Source organism: Metopolophium dirhodum, chromosome 1 (assembly GCF_019925205.1).
Source record: "Metopolophium dirhodum isolate CAU chromosome 1, ASM1992520v1, whole genome shotgun sequence".
In the NCBI taxonomy this organism is placed as follows: Eukaryota; Metazoa; Arthropoda; class Insecta; order Hemiptera; family Aphididae; genus Metopolophium; species Metopolophium dirhodum.
The window spans coordinates 82,186,266-82,211,794 of NC_083560.1; the positions used below are offsets into that span (position 1 = coordinate 82,186,266).

The window sequence follows — 25,529 nt, forward strand, 5'->3', positions numbered from 1 at the left end:
AATACCTATATTTATGTATAATTTAATATAAATTTTTTTTTACAGACAAGTAGGTATAATGTTTTGAAGCTATATAAAATGTATTATACATAATAATGACTTGCGATACACATTTGAAATAATTTTCAATTAGTTACTAATATCGTTTAATAAACACTGCCAACTCATTTTTAAAATGACGAAAATGTCTTTAGCGATACGTGTCTGGACGGTATCTGGGCCAAACGGAAAAGGTCGAGTTTGGGCGAAATAAGTACTGCCTTACGGTCTAATAAGACGAATTACTGTTTACTTCCACATTATAGTATACGTATATTATATGTATATACATACACAACACTTATGTACAAGACCCATGTAATATATTAGAATATTACCAAAATTATAGTTATTATTATACAGGTTGTCACAGTACATGCCAGCTATTTGTATAAGTTTAAAACTTACCTAGGTATTTACATTTTAAACAAGCGAAATATACATTTATATGGATAGGTAATTTAACTTTTAAAATATTTGCACAAATTAACTCGATTACAAAATAATTGTGCTTTTCCAGCATATCGTATTATATGTATAAAATATACGTACGAGCATAACGAACGAACGTCATAATACGGCAACGGAATTTGGGTTTCTAGTTCGTTTCTAGTTATTCTTCGAGCTCGAGTACAACAATTTACTTTTAAAACTAATTAAACCCGCGCCGGTGACCGTGGACTTCGTGTCGACGGAAATGATACATTGCCCAAAAGCCCATGTGGTCACACCGCTCATTAGCCAGGGTCTAGCAAAGCTTGGTTTAAATTCGAATTGTGTGATCATATATTATTATATAATATAACACATAATGCATCACAATGGCCGTAAATTACGAAATTGTTCGAGAATAAAAACGACCGTTCACCACCGTTTGTCCCTAGAAAACGACGATGATGGTCGTTATACTCGTACAGTATTGTTATATCATACACTATAGTGGACAATGTGATATAATGTATTAAGAAAAATAAACAAAGATATTAAGGTTTGTTTGAATGGTTCAGTACATACTAATGGTAGGTATGTGTTAAGAGCTTGATGAAACCAATTTAAAGTATCTTATATATTGTGCTAATGTGTTGGTACTTACCATGTCTTTTTGTTGGTTGTTGCATGATTCCAAAATTATATTTTAGGAAATTCTTTAAATCATATACTACGTTGATGCTATTACTGCGACTGTAATGTGATAATATTACGATTTACGAGCTAAACACTTATTAAAAAAAATCATGAGAAGAGAATATTTTATAGAAAAATATGACATACGTATCCGTTTTATACCACAATTTTATTTAATTTACCTATTTATTTTAAAATTTAATAGTTTTAAAAATAATTTTTTAATTTTTCTAACATTATTTTAAGTAAGGGTTTTTAATACGCAATTTTGAAAAATGAAAATGTCTTTATTATTGGTTCTAATATTTATTAAATATAATTCAATTTTAATTTTTAACTAAAAAAAAAACTTAATAAAAATATAGGAAGATTGTTACTAAAAATGGTTTATCGTAGTAGGTTATACTATTTATATTTTTATGACTATCTTAATAGTTCTATAGTAAAGTACCGTTAATAGTTAATAATATGTTTAAATTATAACTTTAAATGTAACATTATTTTTAAAAATGTTATTAGAATAATTATTTTTGTTATATAGGCCATTGGTACCCAACATTACTTAACTTTTTTTTAAAATTTGTTTTATTACTATTTTTATTGATATTTTTTTACTGCACGGAAAAAGACATAATATGTACAATTAAAACAATTAAAACAATTATTATTATATTATACAGGTATATAATATTATGGATTAAGGTCGCGAACAATATTGATCACACGTGATCACCGCAAAAACTATTTTATAATCTTCATCGATTTTATATTATACTATATTTCATATGCACATTACACATAACAGTGTTTATAATTTATACAGTTTTTAGGCAGTTAGGTTATATTAGGTTGGTAAATTATACTATAACATATACAAATTACACAATATAAATTATAATATCATTAATACCTCATAAAATATATAGGAATCAGGTTGTTAGGTAATGTTAGGTCACTATATTAGGTATTAAAACTTATTTCCGACACAAATTACATACCTATTATTCGCAAATATTATAATACAGTTCGTAATGCAGTTTTTTTAAGTATACAATTATTTAAAATACATATTTGTATAATATAATATTAATGATTAAATAAGTTGCAATATAAAATGTAAATTATTAAATTTGAAGTTGGAAATCATTAGCTATTATAAAAAAACTACTTTATTTCTATACATATCATAGTCTTCACATATTTTTGTGATTCGTTCTGCGTGGTATTGGTTCTCGTATTTAACGCCTATAGTATATTTCCCGTGAAATATTTCTGTCTGTAACCGTTTAAGGTTTTTTTCCTTTTTGTTGGATGGGATGCGTTCAAAGAAGATAAAAAACTATTAAACATATTTTAACAGAATTATGATACCAGATTATATTGATATTTCTGGTATAGTTAGGTAACTAATCACACTTTGACGTAAGAACTATCAAATTAATAGAATTTTTTGTCCAGGATAGGTTATTTTCAATCATTCTAGAGTTTTTAGTAAGTAACTGACAAGTTAGTGTTAGTCTAGGTTTCAACTATTGCTTAAATATTATGGCATAAATGAAAAATTAAATTATAGATTTTATTAAAAAAAATATATTTATAACAATTATACAACTTGAAATGGCATATAATGTTAATGTTATACATGTATAAGTATTTAGTAGGTAGGTATACCAAACCACACGCTTGCAGTTTTGAATCTTATTGAAATTTGAATTATAGAAATAAACTAATATTTTATTAAATTCAATATTTATAAATCTAACAGGGATAAAGTATTTCAAAAATATAAATTACTTTTAACATAGGTCCTAGCAGTTCTAGTATAATATATCTATTATGATCTACGTAGGCACTAGTATTTATAATCGATGATAATGTTTATCATTATTATCATACTATATTATAATATTTGTATTCAATTAAAAATTAGGTTTATGTCAAATCTAGACACTGGTACCATGATATGATAAGTTTTAAGTTTTTTAAGTATACCATAATATTTATAAAACAACACATATCACTACATTATAAATACTTAATGAGTGTTTGTAATAAAAACTGATATTAAGTTAGTGTATAAGTAAGTGGTATTGTTTATATATAATGTCTATGTTTATATTTTAATAACTATATCATATTATAAATTTATATAGGTAACTGTGTAATAAATAATTATTGTACTTACTAAAACCAGGGCTTGCAAACATTATAATAACGTTATGATTATAACGTTATATTTGACAAAAAACGATTACAATTTGTGAACGTAATTATAATGGAAAGCGATAATAAAAATAATACCGTAAAACAAAACATAATGATTAACAAAATATATTATAAATCATTAAACAAAACATATTGCAAAACGTAATTTATAGAAAATCATTGAACAAAAAATAACACAAAACAAAATATTTTTAAATACATTTATTTAAAAGGTCTATTGGTTTCGTAGAAACATTTATTTCATGCAAACAATCTAAGAATTGATTGTGTTATATTCCGTATTCGGGACATTACCTACCCGCATTAGTTATTATTTTTAAATTTAATAGGTATTAACAATATTTTAAATAACTATAAACGCAAAACTTGGATAATGTTTTAATTTTGAATAACAATAAACGCAAAAGTTGAATAACGTTTCAATTCTAAATAACGATAAACGCAAATTGTGTATCATTGTAATTGTAAATAACATAAAACGATTTTTTTTTTCAAATGCAAGCAAAATCACTTCACCTATGACAATTATTTGTGTTACCGTCGCAACTCGTTATATAGTGTAGATTTAAGTCACTTATTATAGACGCAGTTAAATATATCTTGTTTGAAATGTTTTGTAAAATATAGTCAATTTATTATAATTCATACTTTTATAAACTAAAACGTTTTAATTTCTATTATATTCAATATAAACAATTCGATAAAATTATGTTCACTTCATTTTTCCCATGATAAAATCCTCACGTGAAACACGTCTTGACTTTTATCTGACTATGATGTATTGATTAATGTTTAATGCATCACCATAAAATATGTCATACATATTATTTAATATATTTTTTAATACAACATATTTTAACGGTTAAACCAGATTTATGCTTTATAATGTGTATCTAACCGATAGACGTGTGCGTAAAACTCACGAGTTGTCTCCAATAGGTACCTATTTTATAGACAGCGAACGTTGAACTTGACAACCTGGTGCCGTCACGCTAATACATAATGACTTTCAGACCACGTGACAGTCGACAGATGATGATTGATATTTTATGTCATTTTATACATATAATATTATAATCTCCTCATCTCCAATCAGTTTTCATATAATTACACTTAGCGACATCTTGACAAATAATCTCGTTTGGAGACATATTTTCTCGTTATAGCAATATTAGATGACATAATATTTTCGAAGATATTTTCATTTTGTGTTAATGTCACTGCTTATCCGCCATTTTCTTTCTCTCGCTTAATAACGCTAACTATGGTAATACTATTTAAATTTTTATCTGGTTATTACGGTTTTACGTTACATTTTAAACAAAACCTCCTCCGATGACTGAGAAAATTTAACCAGCCAGCATGATATCTGATCCAAATCATCGCTCACTTTGGGTTAGGTAAGATTACCTAACGTAAATACGTTGTTAGACAATTAAAACAAAACTAAAACCAATGTAATGTTTCGATAATAATAAAAACATCATAATACAATATACATACGAATAGAATATCAACAGATACGAATATAAGATAACAAAAATCTGGTTAGGGGGTTGGAGGTTCTCGACGGGTATGTTAATATACAAACATTTTGTTTTTTGGCTCAGCAAAATATTAAACAGCTTTAACATCGTCAGTTGCATTTTCATAAAGTCACTGAATGTGTGTCTGTATTTTTTTTTTTTGAAGATAGATGTGGTACCTGATCGTGGACGTTGCAAAGATATGGTTTCGGCAGGAAGAGCAATCCCACACTCTCCCTGAGTGTCGATGGCAGCAATCAAGATGTTCGTTCAGTAACCGCGTTATATCCAAGAGTTCTGACATTAATTGGCCACCCCGTTTCCCCAACCAATTTTTTATTGCCTACAGTTTTTGCAATATAACCATTTCTGATTTAAAAAGACAGATCGGTGAAGAAATCAATATAACATTCCACTTGATACACTGGGTAAGGCGATGTAAAATTTCAAAAATCGACTGACTGAGTGTATTATTCAGCACCGCAACGTTAAATATTGAACTGATATTATTTTTAATATCTTAATTTTTGTTTTAAATTGTCACGTTTCCCCAGATCCTCCTTATATATATTATAATATACAATGTGCTACTATTAAACTGAAATATTTTTTTCGTTAAAATATTTATTCTTAAAAACGTTATTGTGTACATTACATATTTAATGGCGCTTGAATAAATATTGAGTGAAGGTGGGATTGATTACTGAGTGTCAACTCAGGTGTCTCGGGTCAGACGGTAAATGACACACAATATATTAAAGGGTTTGTGTGAGTAGTGAAAAGGTATATTAATCGTGTTAACAATTATTAGAGAATTCAAATTAACTAATTGTGTAAAATATTTTTAGGTTTTTTTTTTGAAATGTGCGTTTTTAATATACAAGCGAAAAGGTATAAAATTAACAAATGTAAATAACACTAATTTAGTTAAGAAGAGGGCGTAACACCCACATAACATACGATTATTGTTTCCGTCTTACAAAGTCAATATCAACATGGCAAATTTACAAGTATGTTAAGTAGAACCAATTTCATGTTGTTAAATTTAGCACAGTTAGGATTTAGGAGGCTGTTAACTGGTCAAATTAAAATCGGTTAGGTTAACTGTTAACAATATAAGTATTATATTATAGCATAAGAATATAATTTTTTTTTTAAACATGAGTTGAATATTTTTTAGATTCTGACCAAAACGGTTGGAACCAAAATAATGAATACCTATTTAATATCTCTATCATCACATTTAAGAGCAGTGACATTTTTACAATTTTCAAACTTATTGAGAGTGGTTTCTTGTAGCCAATTGAATCTAGTTGGTACTCTGATTTGTAAGGATTGCTTATTAAAAGGATATTTTTATACCCCTAAAGTTTTAGCGTAAAAATGAATTATTTTAGTGTAAATGGTTCACCCTGTATATAATATTATACGGTCATAAAAAAATGTACAGAATATAATGTAGCGTACGCAAAAACTTGGATACATTATAATATAATATGCAGACGACGGTTGAACTGCCCGCTCATAATAATAATAAATCCGAAAAAAACATTTCGTTTGTTCCGGCCCGACAGCGAGTATTACAATAATATAATAATGATATTGTATAATTTATGTATATATATACATATAAGGTGAGGGTAGATTTTGTGTACATAATCGTCGGGCCGCGGAAAAGAGAGAAAAGAAAAATAAACGCATAATATAATTTTCCCCGGTCACGGTGTTAGCGATTAGTATTCATTGCGTTTCATCGTGGGTCTCGCTCCAACACACTCTTCTGTCTCTGTCTCTCTCTCTTAAGTCTTAATGCTAATTGATACGCACTAATCTGTTTAAGAGTCGAAGGGATTATAATGTCTGCCGGGGGGGGGGGGGGGATGGCGGTCAAGGGGAAGGTCACGCGATCTCCGACGGCGATATAATAATGATATATATATACCTATAATATACATATAGAGTATATACTTATAGTGTCTACCGCAACCCAGACGGTCCCGTATAGTTTTGCGTCCTCGCGTGCTGCTGCTGGTCGCCGCTTAATATAATATTGGGATAGGTCGAACATATTATACCACTAAACAATCAATGCAGATAACTGCGGGAAAGTTTTATATTATACATTGACAAATACAATGATTGTGCGCTGGGAAAATTATAATAACGGCGATGGCATTTAAGTAAACCAAATAAACGATATAATATAGTGAATATAATATTATTATCCACGATAGTCGTCGGATTAGTTAGATTCATAAAGTAAATCATTCGTTGTAATAAATATCGGTACTTATATATATATTATTTTAAGTTTTTAATCTCATAGAGTTATTTGAAGAAAATTATAAAATGGAAGCTGACTATACCTGTCGCAGATAATACAAAAACATAACGTAAATACCATCAGCTTACGAATTGTTTGATGAAGAAATATCAAGTTGTGTTCAAAATAGAAGAATATAAAAACCATTTATACAATGCAATCAAAAAATGATAGAAGTACCTACGAAACTATGAATTACCCACAAGAAGTAATTCCTATTTTCTGTTCATTTTCCGGATGAAGTCTGTTGTGCTGTTATTATAATGGTTTAATACCAATTTATTGTTATAAATATTTTCTATTTTCGTTTCTTGGAAGAACACAATTCCGCGTTGTAGTAACAAACTACCGTATTCCATAATTGTGATTTACAATCAAGAACTATAGAAATGGGTAAGATGTCTACCGAAAAAGAATATTTTGATATATTATGTATATAACAGTACTTTTATTTTAGTTATAATATAATAAATACAAGATACATAAATCGTGTAACACGATACTTCTAAGAATCATATTTGTGAATTACTAAATCGTGTTTTTTTTAAAGACTATATTCATCGAGAACCAAAGAATAAAACTGTTATTATATTAAATAGAACATTTTTTTTTATAGTTGAATTAGTATCAAATATTATACTTAATGAATGATTATAACGATTACTATGTGTACATTTTCCTAACATGAAATACTTGATAAATCTATTTTGAAGCAAATTAATTTACATTGTTGTCGTTAAAAATACAAATATATTAGGTATTAATTCGAATATCGGCGAAAAAAAATGTTAAATTATAATAGTAAGCATATTATATTTGTTTTTTCGCACACAATAGTAATATTAATAACATGTTTTCTATATCTATAGTAATGACGATATGATGCACGCGTAACGAATATATCTATACCTAACAAAAATTGAGTTCGGAACTTTTCGAACCAAAAATGGCACGAAACCCGAGTACATTATAATATCACACTTGCAGTAGTCGGTTTATTTCATTGTTATTTATTATTTAATTGTTTTCATTGTAGTTGTTCAGTTGCGAAAACGCGAGCGAGGTACGACGACGGACGATAATAAGTAAATGAACGTAAACGTAGGGGCGGGCGGTGTGGCGCCGACGGGAGGGAGAGAATACGTTCGAAATCTTAAAAATCGACGGAGAAAACGGGTGTAGCGTGTTAAATGGATCACCCGCCCGCCGGCCCGCCGCCTTTGCCACCAACGAAGGGCGCTCACGAAAAGTTTGCGTGTGCGCGACCGCGTGTGCGCGTACACGCATTTCCACACACCGTCAAAAGCACCGCGGGACTTTTGTCAGTCGTACTTCGGGCGCCGCGCGCGAACAACAAATCGAAAACCACCCGGCCAGCGTGTCGTCGCCGCCAGCGGGGCACGGGATCGTAGTAGTCGTCGTCGTCGTCGTCGTCATCTTAATCATCATCATCATCATCATTATCGTGGTAGTAAAATAATATTATAACCGTCAAAGTCGAATCGTGTTATTTCCGTGTCATTTGTATTAAAATATTTTGCACCGGTTCAGTTGTTCTAAGAATAATTTTCATCCGAGACACATAATATTATTTTGAATCGTTTAATTGCCGCGGAACCGTTGATCACAGCACCGCCGGTCGGTAGGGTAATATTGTGACAGTTTCTTCGGCGGTGGTGACGACGACGATGGCGGTGAATGAGAAGAACATGTGATCGACGACCGCTCAAGAACCGCAGAGCGGAGACGACGACGTTTTATGGAAACGCGTGGTCGTCCGGTGCCGGGCAAGTGGTGAACATCCGATAGCCGCACTGCAGCAGCCGTCATGTTCGCGGCCGCGTGGCTGCTGTTGGCCGCGGCTGCCGGCGCGGCGGTGGCCAGTGAGTACCCCGAACGCGAGTGCTGCGATCCCGTCAACCCACCACCGGCGTCCATGTCCGCGACGCCTGACAACGCGGCGGCCGCCGGCCACGAGGTCGCGCCGCCCACAGCCACCTCAATCGACGGACACCGGGGTACGGGGTTTTTTTTTTTGAAAAACTATTTTTGGTATTTTTAGCATACATTTTGGTCTCTCTCTCTCTCTCGTCGCTATAAACGACCGATATCATAACACGATTCCTATATGGTATTAGGTTTATGGGAATAATTGTTGACGAAATCGCCTCGTAAGTTAGACCTAAGCTCGGGGAGACTCCTATTTCTTGTGGAACTTGGGTACAGGAGATGAGTAATATAATATACGCCTGAATTGGTAAAAAAACGTTATCATATACTTTTATCAGGCGCAGAGTCAATAGTAATTATCGTATTTTCGATAAAACTTTAGAATATAATATTACAATCATATTATTATGATTATCATAGTTTTTACATTACATGATATCAAAAAACATACTATGGTGTAACTAATTAGGATACCTTCTAAAACCACAACTACCTGACATGCCTATTCTAAATTGTGTGCGCATGTTATGAGTTATGGTATTAATACGAGTCTTATGTGTATGAATAATAGTTATTGCACACGACACATTATCATTAATATAGACTCTTCATACCCGCGTTATTATATTGTTGTATAACGTATAGGTATTATAGTTGTGTGATATTGTATCTGCACATACGATTCTTATGCACAATCGTACAAATACGTCATTTTACCGTCCAGCGATCGTATACCTTTATCGTGTATACAACTATAATAGTTACCATCATAAATCATAATATACGAATATAATATTATAAAGGTACCTATAATAACTGTATTATATTGTGGTTACTGGTTAGGTACTATTGTTTCGTTTTGTTTAATTTTTTCATCCTCTATTATAACGCACCATAGAAACGTATTGTGCACACCCTTCCACCATAAAACCCCCCTTCACACGGATCTTGACCCGACGAGTAACGGAGTAAGTATATGCGTACATAATACTACTACTGCTACTCCTACTTATTATAATCTTTGTCTTCATCGCGAGGTATTTGTATCGAACAGAACGCGGTACCCTATAGTCTACACGGCCACTGCGACTATAATGTCCTGTTGTTTCGGAATATTATTCGATTCGGAATAAAAAACTTGAGCTATATAATTAGAATATCATTGTGCCATCAGTTATCTATAAACGAGGGTGTTAGCAGCTCATCTGCCGAGCTCCGGTTTCTATATACCAAGTGGATTCTTTAAAAAAACATTTCGTTTTTATTGCGCGGACCTTCGACCGCCGCACGTGGTTTTTCCGCTGCCTTTCGGCTTTTGGTGCATAATGGTAGTAAAAATTAAATTAAAAACAAATGCTATGTATATATATATAACGGTTTTAGTTGGGCACCACATGCAACTTACCATTTAACCGTCGTCACCGACGCCACACCGCCGCCGACGCCGCCGTCGTAGCACACATAATATAAGAATCAATATCTTAGAGGGCATATTATATTATATAGCCATTATTATGACGTCCAAACATTTTTTTTAGCTGCGGCCTAAATACCACCTCAAATCGTTTTTCCTCGACATTTCATTTCGGCTGACACAATAATAAACTTGAAAAAATATATACCATATTATGCTCTATACACGGAAATAAATAATTATATCTATATATATGTTATACGTTTTAAACCCATGCATCCGGACCATTATTTTCGACTATAATGATATAATATAATGTTAAGAGGCGGTAATAATGTATAAAGTAAAAATATTCAACTTAGATTAATATTTATTGACCTAGCGAACCCACTGAGTACCCCGTTTTTCACCGTGTATAACGGTTACATATATACCTATATATAGTAGTACAAAAGGAACTTTGCCGAAATTGAAGAAAACATCAGTAGCTCAGTTTGGCAGTTTCTTTTAAAACAATATTATGATTGTTTATATATTATTATTTATTATCCCACAGTAATAATTATTTGTTTACCTTACCAACCTCTATTTTATTTGTATTTTATTCAATATCACAAAACAAAAACCAACCGCTTCAGCAACTTTATTATTGCAATATTTATGATAACTACGGAATTTTAAATTTGTCTTCGTTATACTTTCAAATTTAATATAATATATTATTATTAACGTTAGTATTATCACATTTAAATATTATTATATATTATTATAATAGGTACCTATGCTAAATGTTTGGCATTGAAAAGTTTAATCAATAGTTTTTGAATGGACTCCATGAAATTAAATTTTGGCAACGTTCCCGTATTATGTTCACTAATCATTAGTGTTACGACTTAATTACAAATTAATGATGATTACGATTTTTACTACCTATAACACAATATCTTATAATAATATATGTATTATTAGAAAAAATGTATAAATAATCGTGTAAATATTCACGTCCATAAAATAGGTACTAATTAATTCGAATTTCTTTAATAGGTAGATATAGTGTTGTATATAAATTAGATTAATTGGTATTTTTATTTTTTCATTAATATTTAGCAACATTGTTTTAATAATTAATAAGATATTTGGAAAGTACAAGCACAATATTGCATCGGTACTTGTATACTGTATAAAATAACCAACCCATCACTTAAGAAATTAAATTTGTTTAAAATAAGTATTAACAAGCAAAAATAACGATTTAAAAAAAAAAATTACGTATATAAATACTAGGTAGTGAATTAATTTAATGTTTAAACAAACAAAATATGTACATTTTAAAATAATATACAAGTAACCGTGATAGTAATAATTACATATTATTAGGTATGTATGTTATCGGATAATTTTTTTGCTTTATATTATAATTCAAAGTATAAATGAACATTAAAATAATTATATATGTATGACATATATATATATGTCATGTATGGGTCGTAGGTGTCATTGAATAATATAAAAATAATATTTTTAAAAAGGTCATCCAAATAGAAACTGTAATTCCTAATAACTTTTATAAGTATTACTATTTGACCTATAAACAGATCAAAACTACACATATTATTATTTAGTAGGTACCTACTGGTAAATGTATAAGTTATAAGATTCATAATATATTCTGAATACTTGATTGAATATATATATATTTTTTTAGACAAAACCTTATTGTGCATTAGGTACTAATGTACTACTACATTTAAATTCAAAACATTTTTGTATTTTATAAAATATTTCGACAATAAATAAACTCTTCTTGTAAGTCTTATTTTTTGTTTGAACTTTTTTGATTATACGATGTATATTATAGATACAATATAATAATATATAAGTTAAAACTTTTTTTATGTTTAATTAAATGCAATAATATCCTAGTCAAGTCTGAAATTGCAATTTAAAACAATCTTAAGACATGTTTATAATAATATCTTTAACGTCTCACGTTTGTATATACATTTCTAAATAATCATAACTCGATATTGTATGAGTATCACGATCTAGAAAAAAGTTTGGTTATAAAATAAATTACACAATTTTTGTATAATATGATTAAAGTCAGCTCGATAAATTGTAACTTCTTGAGTTGAGAAAATAAAACGTTCTGATTAAAATCGTCCACTCCCACGAGTAACATGATACACGCACCAAGTAAGGTACCTACTACACGGTTACAGCACTTACATTGCGGATCTGTTTTGAGTGCAGAAATACTGCAGCATCCTAGATTAAATTATTCATTAATATATTGCAAATGTTAAAACCATAAATATTTCATATATGCTATAACGAATGTGATTTAAACGAGTTGAGATTTTGATTTATTTAAACAGGAAAGCAATTTTATTTTAGATTTGAACACGTTACGGTCATACATTTCACATATGTTGATAAGTAATATATGTATTTTATACATACAATTATAAACTAATAATATAATAGCTCAATCGTTTTAAACTAATCACACCTCGTATTATATTATGTGGCATAAGATAAAGTATGAAAAGCCCAAGATCATTATATTATTAGTACTAATTGAGATTTCAACATGTAATTATTACATTAAATATTCTAATACCTATAACACTATTTTATAAAAACATACCCATTATAAAATGTATAAAATATATATATATATATTACCTCAGGGGCATCTTCAGGTCAATGTTTTTTTTTGAGGGGGAAGGGGTGAAAAATGTTAGTCTTGAATACCGTTTTTAACAATTATTTATTAGCAAAAATAGAACGTCACCTTCATCCCCCCTTTCCCCAAGGATGCGCCCGTTATACCTATTGTGTAAGGTTTAAAGCTGAATTCAATTAATGATTCTTCATTGAGGTTTAAAATTATTAATAGAATAAGAACCTGTATTTTTCAATGATTGACTTTATTCAAAACTTTTCTCGTAGCGAACATACTGATGCAATATTTGATTAACAATTCATTTCCGTTCTTTTGGGGTAACGAAATTACTATAATATTGTAAATATTGCTCACTGAAGCATCAAAATAAAATATTTAACTCTTTTTAAGTTTAATAAAACCTTTTGTCAGTTTCTTGAACTTTCTATTTTAATCTTAAATATTCTTACATATATACATACATTTTCAATGAGCTTATTAATTTTTAATTGACTCGAGAAAATTAAGTTGTTGATCAATTTTACTAAACTAATTAAAAATAGCAGTGTATACCTATACTACTGTACTGGTTTATTTATTATCTAAATTTATACTTTAATATCATTTGTACGTTTTTCAAAATTATTAATTCATACAATTTATATTTATCATAGATCATTACTCATATTATTTATACAATATAACTTTGATATCTTTTCTTTTGTGAGTACGTTATTCGTATTATAATGAATACCTGCAACATATTTACATATTAAATACTTATATTGATAATATTTCGTTATATTATTATTGCCTGACGTGTATTTTATATTTTAAACGCACAATCATGTGTGCAATTTTATATTGATATGATAACAATATAATCGTTTCATTACAATAATACGTGAATAAATTAAGATGTTATCAAAAAAATAAAATAAAAATTAATCTATAGGTATCGTAATTATAATATTATCTAATATGAAATGAGTATTGACTAATAAATAATATTATGTGGGTAAGTAGTATAATTAATTAGTAGATGGATTTAGGGGTATTTTTAAACCTTATTTTTTTTTAATGAAATATTATCAAAGTAGCATTTCATGCATAATCAATTAAAATAATGTAAAAATAAAAACAACTCAGTATTTTAAATGCGTTGTTGATTTAGCGTATTGTTGTGCAATTTCACGACAATTGGTCTTATTGCAATTTATTGCCCTATTGTTAAAACGTTCGGTCAAGAAGGACAAATTGACGTCAGTGATTTTAAACTAAGATTGTATGTGCACGCTGATTAAGTTTATTTAGTAACTCGTGTTTAACCAGCTAATGTTGTTGCGAACATTGGTACTTACCTATTTTATGCACACACATCGAACATCATGAATATCAATATATTATGTACCAGGTACCTATGTACTTACAATGATCATGAAATCATAAACAATATTCATTCACTCGTTTGACATTTTCAATTGTTATAATATTATAATATTCTTCAATATACCTAAGATACTATATAAATTAAAGCGTCCTAATATAATAATATATCTTAATAATAAAACAAATACAATTAAATGCAGAAGATCCTACAGTGTACAAACAATTATTTAAATAGCATAAGGGTTTTTAAAACAAAATAATTTATTCACCAAAATCGAAAAAATAAAAAATAGTTTGGTAATTTTTACACAAATCTTCAAACTCATTTTATGGTATGGGAAAAAATTGTGGGTACCCATAAGGCCATATCATTAAATATTATTAAGTACGACATCGTATAAGACTTCATTAAAAAAAAAGTGCTATAACTTGATAGAAAATATAATGTGATAATAATCCTATATTCATTATTCGTGAAATATTATTATTCGGTTATTTTTGTAACACAGATAATGCGATAACGTTGACAATATGTCAATATGTCAGGAATAATGTGAAAAAATTTACTTAGTTCAATCATTTTTAGGAAAAAAATATTTATAACTTACAAATATGTGTTAAATGTAATGCATGCTTTCTAAAATTTAAATGATTTATAGATTTCTACTGTTGGTAGATTATTTTTTTTGGGGGGAGAGGGGGGAAATACATTTACCCGCCTCAACATAATTACGCTGCTGTACATTGTACACATTAATGATAAATTCTTTTTCTCGCACATATATAATAACTACCTATATTACTAATTCAGTCTAACCGGCATTGTGACAAATTGCTGATACACTGCAGCTACTTAAAAATTTACATATTCTCTCCCAAAGGGAATGGAATAGAAACTTTTTTTCAGGAGTATATTGAATTGACATTTATTTAATTTACGTATGTGGGACGTGGTTCTTGTAGTTGCTGAGTGGTTGTCGATAATTTGTGCGTGAAATTCCCCAGAAGATTCCAATAGTAAGTACAGTTAATCTATTATCTACGACCATCTACGTTTTATCAATTGAGAAAATATAATATTTGATCTGTATTAAAAATAGAAAAATCTGATCACATCTTTGATTTTCTAGAACGTCTAATTATTATATTGTTTCAAAACAAAATTATAGCCAAATATTCATGACCTTTTTTTTTTTTAGAATAAAACAAAATCATCCATGTTTTAATATCAATGATTTATATTATCGAGAAATATTTTTTTCTTATAATATAATTTTTAAGATGGAATGTCACAAAATATAAAAATCGGTTTACCGCATTTCTTAGAAAAAGTTAAAATTAAAAATTAAATTATACTTTTCTAGAAACTTAAATTATATTCGTAGAATTTAATGTAACATTCAAATTTGAAACATATTGAGGATTGCAGGAGAATATATTTTATTTGTACTATGCATTTTTTTCTATTCCGGTATTTTAAATATTTTTTAAAAGCAGTGCTTCACCAATCTCATGGCTATCCCCTTACCAAGCTCCACCATCCAATATCCGCCTATATATACATATAATATTATAATCCTCCCGTCGATGTTGCCGTCACCCACTTTGTTTTGTTATAATGACGATGAAAGTTATCAATCGAATAAATGCACAATTGTAACTATTATCTGAAATGCCCACTCTGGCCTAGACAGTTAATTTATAGGTAATTATTATAAGCTTTCACTTTTTAAATTACCACTCTAAGATAAATGTGAAAATCCAAAAATCCGAAACCCTAGGCAAAATCTCTTGATTCCTCAATTTAAAATACATAAAAAAATCTACTAGGTACCGGCTCCAACACTGGTCAAAGTTAACATTTCAAAAATACCTTTACTGTGAGTAACTTGTTTACTTATTTTTATAATAAATTCCATCATATAATTAGTTCAGAATAAATTAAAATATATCTAAAATTGATAAATATTTATTATATTTATATTTTTCACTTTAATAATATTCTGTATTTAGTGTATAATTATTAATTCAAGATTAATTTGTTGAGATAATCCAGTTATGCTATATTGTGAAGAATATTTACATAAGAAACAAAACAAAAAAAATTCAACAAACAAATGAGAAAATAAATGTACCAGGAATATCTTGAAGGAAATCATGACTAACATTCATTTTTACGAGGCCAATTTAACAGACCGTTTATTGGAATCGTTTCTCAAATACGGTTATATCAATAAAGTCACTCTTTTGAATTCGTGATGGATTCTGTCAATAAACAAATTATTTTAAGACATAAAATCTGAGTAATTCATCAAGTTGATATAAGGAAAGTATAAGAATACCAAATAAGTCATATTTACTACATTTAATAAATTAATTCATATTTTATAGTACCTATTGGCTACTAGTTTTTTCTAGTAATCAATAATTAAATTTGTAACAATAGTTAGTTTAAAATGTGCTATGTTGTATTAATTAACATATATATTCAGACTCTATTAAATAAATAAAAAAATGTAATAACTAATTAAACTACAAATTCATGTTTTTTTTTATCGAAATTTCTATTTTTGAATCATTAACTACGTACTAATCTGTTAATTAACATTATTGAAGGGTGGTACCTACTGCAAAATGTGGCAATACCATTTTTAAATTTGTTATAACATATTATTGTAAAAATGGAGAGAAATCGAATAGTGCTGTTATTTCGTTCTTGACAAAATATACCTATTTTTGTCAAATATACTTATTTATAAATATGGTTTTAGTTCAAAACGTGGAAATACCAACTTTGTAGGAAAATGTGTTGCATAATTCACAGTTCTTATGAGAACAACTTTTGTTTATTTCCAAATAAACCATTGCCATTATTTATTTTAAAAACCTGTTAATTTCACTTGTTATTCATAATGTATTACACATGGCGTTTACTATTCAACCTATCATTTAAGTTGTTTTCGTTAAATATTTACCAATTCCATTCAACCAAACAAATACTTATTTTAAATCTATATTTTAGTTTTTTGATTAATATTGTACTATCATTTCTATATATCAATTATATATTTTTTTCAATAGGTTAGTAGTTTAACAGCTGTATATAATTAAGTTGAAATTCGTATTAGTTTATTCATTCTATAATTAGCCACAAATGTTGTGGAAACTAAATTATTCATCATTTAAGTTCTAAATTGTTTTATTTTTTATCTAAAATAATTAATCTATAAGAATATTGGTAATTTTTAATCTTATCATTGGTGTCTTTATAAACAATTAATTTGATTATTATATTGTTCTTATACGTGTCTGTATAAATAGACAAATCATTTGTACCTGACATAATATTATTATTATTAAATCACGAAAATAATTACCATAACATTTCATTTAATGGTGATGAAGATAATAACGATAATGACAATAATGATGTAAAACAATTTTTAATAATTAATTATCAAGATATTTTATTGATTTAATTTTTTTTTTTTGATAAATCCACACAAGAATTTTTTATTTTTATCACGATTTCAACCGCTCATTTTAATATTTAAAACATTTATTTTACAAAAGTAAAACGAGAGGATATATCTCCCCAACACGACAAACAGTACTCGTGTGCTGAATACTGATAAAAACGATAAAAAAGTATATAATCTTTTTTCTATTATTATTGTGTTTTTCGTTTTTGTAGTAAACTTAAGTTTCGGCAGTTTCGCATAATGTATAATATATATATCATTTAATTTATAAGATGGATTTGTGAAAGCCACAAAATCACAAATCCATATAATAATATGTACATACGGATACACTCGTTAATTAGGCCATATAGGTAGTATCACTAGGAATTCGACTTTGTCAAATTAACATAATATAATATGATCTATTGTTTTTTTCAGAAAAATTTGTGTTTATTGTATCGTTTGTTTATTATCATTTAAAATATTTAAAACAATGCTTATTTTAATTTGTTTTTAACTGAGCTAAAAACTCAAGTAACAAGTACAATCTACAACATTTTTTTAACGGATCTAAGAGTAGGTAGGTACATATAAAAGTTTTTTATGCCGTTAGATTTATAACCGACATAACTATTAAAATGTATAATAATGGCATTCGAGAAATGTGAGATACTACAATGTACCTATGGACAGATTGTTATGTATAATTCTTATTGTAGGTACAAGTTACTTACTTATACTAGGTATACTTTAACTCCGGCAAACCGATAATTTTATTGTTGCTTTTATTTAATTTTTGATAGTACCTACCAAATAATATTTTTTTCTAATAGTTGTCTGCGAATTGTAATAACTAAAATGATAAAAATGTTAAAGTTAAACTTTTGTTTAGTTTTCCTGCTTACAGATAAACACAAATTTATTGTTAAAAAATGGCAAAATGCTCATATCCTGCATATTAATATCGCACACTGTTTGTTCGAGTATCTGGAATCTTGAAAGCTCAATCACACCTTTAAGTTTCTTACAGTAAGAAACTTACCTATACAATACGATTTTGGGTTTGGTTGTATATTTAAAAATCACGTATTTATATGTGTTTATCGATTCCCAATAGTTAAATAGATTCAATTTATATAATTTATTAACAAAATATGATGTTTTAAAAACAAACGAAGCATTTTAAAACTTGTTATAAAACTGAATGAGTAGTCGAGTAGTTTGAACTTAAGGTAATACTAAACAAAAAAGTTTTAATAACACATCTAAAAAATAGATGATTATACTTATTAACTTTTACATTTATTATTTATAATTTGTAATTTCTCAAGTAGTTCCTTAAAAAATACTTAACTAATTTGAGTATAATAATAATATTTAATATTATAATTTAATTTAATCATGCTGAATTTGACTTACTTTAATGGGTTCTACAACTTAAAAATTAGTTTAATGCATTTCCAGTTTGGAAGATTTATATGTTTGAATCAAACATTTAAATAACAAAAAAAAGTACACCTACGGAAAATAATTCTGCCAATGTACTTATATTGTTCTTCAATCATAATTCTAAATACGTAAAAATAAAACACAAACTAAACTCAATTTAAACTAAAATAATCACTATATTTTTCTTAATTTCTAGAAAAAAAATATTAAAATAATTTTGAAGAATTCGGTGTTTTATCTAACTCAAAATCGTGGAAAATGTTTGATATGGTAATAATAATAATTTGTACAACGTACGTACCAACATAAAAGGGCGGCGTACGACACCATGACCTATTATTTGAAGTGTTTACAGAATTAAAACAAAAAAACTACATTGTTCTAAAAATAATTGTTTTATTTTTCTACTTTTGGTTTACATAGTGAAATGTTTCACCCATTATATTACAACTTAGACTATAAATTATCAAATTCCATTAAAATAAATGATAAGTTGATGATAATTAATAGATATTTTGTTAAAGCTGAAAATGTCTGTTATTTTAAAAAGGAATATTACGCGGAGTGATTTTTACCTGAGGAACCCGGTGCCGATGTAATTTTGTCCACAAAAATACACTTAACATAATTATTATGTTCTTTAGAATCAACCGAATTTGATAATTCTTTTTCAAACTAATATATTTTTATATTCTACAGACTGCATTGAACTCCGTTTTTAAATATTTTTATGTCAAACATTATAATATCCTGTCTTCAAAAATCATACAATTTTAAGCATTTTTTTTACAAATTATACTATACCATTATTTAAAATAAACAAAAAAACCATAGTTCAATGCGGCCTGTAGGAAGTCTTCGTCTTTAAGTTAAAAAAATTGTTTACAAATTCGACAATTCTACATCATTGTCATTTTTTTTCGATATATACACAATACCACCCCCCCCCCCCCTGAATAGGTATCCGGCAGTAAATTGATGGAAAACTATTATGCTTAAGGTAGCAACTAAAATATAAAATCGTATATAAGTATATTAAAATTTTGTCGAATAGCTGAACATTTAAAAAACCTGCACCTTAACCACAAATACAAAATTCTTGAAAATGTTAAACTTTAAAAATAATAGTGTGAGTCTATACAAATTTAGTTAATGATGGAATGTGACGGATATACCAATTTTAAAAATGTTTTATAAGAAAAAACCACTATGAATATAATATGACGTAGGTAATTAATAACTATAAGATAATTTGAAAGAACGTACCTACCTAAGTAATAGAGTGTTGTAAAATAAATGTAACTACTATAATAAGCATACATTTCGTAAAATATATTTATACAAATGCATATATTTCACTTAGCAACGTCTCACAAAGTAAAGTAAAGGTTAAAAAATCTGTTAAAAAATTAAACTTAGATTGATTTTAGTATCAATTTTTTAACAGATTTTTTAACATAATATATGATATCTATAGTTTGAAGACTTAGCTACCTATAAATTGATATCACAACATTTAGAGCCGTTTTTTTTCTATACTTGGATTTTTTTCACACAAAGTATAGTGGAGTGTTTTTGTTGGGATTAATTATTCACAAATCGTTGCTCGGATTTCAATTTTGTTACTGGAATTCAATATTTTGAATTTTCGGGTTTTTAATTTATGCATTTTTACCATTTACTTTTACTTAGCAATAGGCACACAATTATATTATATTATATTAGTTTTCTGGGTTTTGTAATGATCTAATGGCATATCTATCTGTTATCAACAGACATTTCGGGCATATTCCTCCGCAAAGTTTTGACGACTTACAACTTTAACTTCTATTTTTCCGTATGTGAAATCATTTTATACCGCGTTGCGGGGCACGTCGTGGTATAGATATCGATATATTATCGTATACTAGGTTAGACACACTTACACTGACGTACCGACGAATTACGCTTCGATACACAATAATATGTGCATCGATGCGTCTCCCTAATAATTTGACATACACGAATATTTCCGTACGTGAAATAACCTTTAAATGTGAATGTGTTCGGGACGCTTCCGGTGCCATATTTGTATTTTTTTTTTTTTTTGTTCGGGCCAACCATTTGAGGCGAGGTAGTATATTATTATTATTATTATTATATGCGTATACGCGTCGTATATATATATATATATATATATATATTATTATATACATCTCCCGAGACCGTTCTGAACTGTCGGGGAATTGTATAAAAAAAGAAACTCTGTATATATTCACCACTAAACCACGTAACATTATATACGCACCTTGTATAATATGTGCGTTTTGAAAGATGATGATGACGGTGACGACGTACGCAGGTGAATAATGTAATTCGCTGAGCCTCGCTCTTTTCTTACAGACACCGCAGATGTAAGAGATGAATTTAAAAACGTTCGATTGTCGAAAAAAAATGGTCACAGCTTGTAGGTATATAACACATCCTACCGATATATTATATAGGTACTATCTATTATTGAACAACGTCCATTTGTATCTAATAGTTATATTTGCAGATATAATATTATGATTGCTTTATTATCAAACAGTATTTTTTGTGGTAAATTATCGTTTTTGAAAATCTATGATGGTCTCCTTAATAGTTTGAAAATTATTTCAACATGACATTTTTCAACAAAACAATAATATTTTTTTAACTTTTTTATCACCAAGAATGTGGCTTAATACGTGTTTGACGACGACCTGACGAGGTACAATTTTTTTTATTTCATAGTTTAAAGCTGAATGTTTGTTTGTGGATTTTGATAGATCTGGTTCAGACCAGCAGTTAATTAGTTAAAAGTATTGAAAGCTTAGGCGAGCTGAGTAGTGCACCAACAATTTGCGAAGTTCTCTTATGTCAGTCGGCACTCGAATTCGCTCATCTAATATAAGTTATAAGGTATAACTAGGTAATTAAAAAGATTATAATATAATTATTTCTGAATTTTCAGTGTTTATAACACATGGACAACAGTGATTTTTTGTCAAATATTAGATTTTGAGGAAAATATATAATGACACATAATTTAAAACAGAATTAAATGACATAGGTATTTTTAATAAAATGAACAAAACAAAAAAGCAAAAAAAAAATAATTTTTTTTGGAACTTCTAAAAATAAAAATGTTTTAGTATAAATGTGTAACCTAATATCTATATTATAAAGCAGGTAATACATTCTCTTAACTTTTATGGTTTATTCGTATTGGTTTGATATTCGATTTTTGTAGATTGCAATTTTTGGAAAGAGAGTACCTACATATTTAATTAAAAGCGTAAATTATAGTTTGAAAAGTTTATTAATTAAAAGTTAAATATAATATAAATGAAATATGGTATAAATTGTTTTGTTAAAAATTATGTTAGTTACATGAAAATTAATAACTAAAAAAAACAATTGTTTTCAATCTTTTATTAGTGATCAAAATATCACCCTATGTGTAATTAACCGGGGTGAGGTGGTGGAGACATCACCATGCGCTTATTCTCGAACACTATCTTATTATTATGCAAATCGTTGACACTGTATATACTACAAAAACCTCTTTTTTAACTAATTTCTGCGGTTAAAATTTACTTTAATCAATCTAAACAAGCGAAAATTGCATTGATGCACGTTTATACGTGTATAATATAAAATATTTAATATTTATTAGTATTCATAATAAAGGTAGAAGTTAGGCGTTACATAATATTATCATATCGCGTATAGAATTTCAATAAATAACAATAATATTTATGTTGGGACCGGACACGGTAAGTCTAAGCTGTTAATATTTGTCCACGAGTGTTATAAAATGTATTAAATGTTACATCGCAATACACATCTGTCTGAAATATTTGCACCCCATCTGGCAATTTCCTTAATACAGATCGGTAACACGGCCTTGATTCGGACGCAATGCAGACCGATGGTAGTTTGGCAGTCGCTGCGAGTAGCGAAGGCTTTTGAAAAATTGGAGATGATCCAAAATGTGGGCCAAATCTACTATTATATGACCCTTAAGATTGCGACGCACAAGTCAATACGATAAATCTAAGTTCCCGGGATTTGTTGATAAGCCTTAAGGTGTACATTATTACTATTGTATGGCTGCTGGTTGTAATAACTTAAAATAAGTACTGTGCAAGATTGTTGTAGGCATTGTAGGGCGTTACTACAGTATTCTGTACAATGCAATCCAGATATAGGTTTTACACAGTGACAAAAAAAAAGTAACACTTAAGCCTATAAACCAACATTTAAATATTATTATTTACTATTTGTTTTATCGGAGTAAGGAAATCAACGAGAAGAGCTGTTTAATCAACGGACGCAACAATCAACTAACCCCACTCGACTTTTGTCTAATATATAACCATTTTTCTGTAGCGAAAAGTTTAATAAATTAATCAATTAAATAGATAAAATAATAAAAAAAAATAGATTAAATTAATTTATTGGAATGCAAGACCGTATGAAAACCAATCAACTCAAAAAGAAGCTAGTCGAGATTTCTTCCAACAACAACGACGAGTAACTACATTATTAATATCTCATAACTTCACCGTAAAATGTAATCAAAACAAACATAGGTACCTAGCCTGGGAAAATAAAAATTACATTTTAAATTCACCGAGTTAAAGACAACATTTTCCGAGATTTTCATGATATTTATGAGTTGCGAACATAATATGGTATCGCACAACTATAATATTGTAATGTGTTTAAGGAGAGTTGATGTGTTTCGAATCCGGTACCTGCAGCGGAAAATAAAATTAGTGTCCGTAAATTGGTTTTCAGATAAATTATGCGTACCGCGCGTTGCGTATTACACGAACGTTGATCGTATATTATTATTATTATTATTATTATCATTACTATTACTATTACAAAGACTAGGTACAACTACGGTTTATACGATTTATATAGCACTGCTGCAGGTACGGGAAAATTACATTGGATGATGACCCAAATGGCCGTAAAGAAAAACACTCTATCGATCTATACACGGGAGGCATACGCGGGCAAAAGCGAGTGGGCGAAGACGTTTGTTTATGAATTATGCATGCACATCCATATATTATATACATATACGAACGTACATATTTTGTGTATATTCAGAATGTATATTATATGCCCCGAGCGAGTTTTGCCGATTTTTCGCGATGCTTTTATGGCTGGTAGGTACCATTTATCCCGAGTTGGTAGGTAGGTACGCACACGACTGTCCGACATTACAGTGGCGATCCAAGCTATTAGTGTCACGCGCATAATATAGAAACGGCGAATAAAGTATGTTTTTTTTCGTCGTCGTCGTCGTCGCGTCGTCGTCGTTGTTGTTGTTGTTGTTGTTGTTAAACGCCGACGATTTGTCTTCGTTAAAAAAAAAAAAAAGTAAAAAGGAAAAAAACAATTCAGAACAAAATATTCGACCCGGGAGGATAATAATATACACAATAACGATATACAAGGTGATTCGAGGCAAATACTTATTTTCTCGAAAAGTACCCACTAACGTCTTTGGAAATATTTTTTTACACATAAATTGAGTACTTATAACGAAACGAAATTTTCGAAAAAATATGTTTACTTTTTTATCGTTATAATTTTTAAACGTATCAAATTTAAACGTACGCCGCACCAGCCCACACCGTAACGAAACATCGTATTTTTTAAGTGTTTTCCTTTTTAGAATACAGTGAACATTTTTAATATCTTATTCGAATAAGTATAGTTAAATAGTTAAATATTTCAAGTTTAGATGATTGGAATGTAGTGTGTTAAAGGTACGCTGCAAAATGCCGGTACACATCTACTCATTGAAACTTTAAATACTTATAACTATACGCACCTAGTCGTTCAAATGTTATATATTATAATGTTATTAGCAACATAATATATCTTGATTTAGGATATACAATTCAAAATTTATATTAAACAATTTGAAAGT

The 25,529-nt window shown here is 28.7% G+C and overlaps 1 protein-coding gene across 1 annotated transcript in view; it reads left to right on the plus strand.

Moving 5' to 3' along the window:
- The first annotated feature begins 8,595 nt into the window (after nt 1–8,595).
- LOC132937429 (uncharacterized) overlaps nt 8,596–25,529 on the plus strand; it is a 216,974-nt gene continuing 200,040 nt past the window's right edge. Inside the window, exon 1 of the mRNA XM_061004246.1 lies at nt 8,596–9,257. Within this exon, the coding sequence (XP_060860229.1) occupies nt 9,068–9,257 (190 nt within the window). The 5' untranslated portion in view covers nt 8,596–9,067. The remainder of the gene's footprint in view (nt 9,258–25,529) is intronic.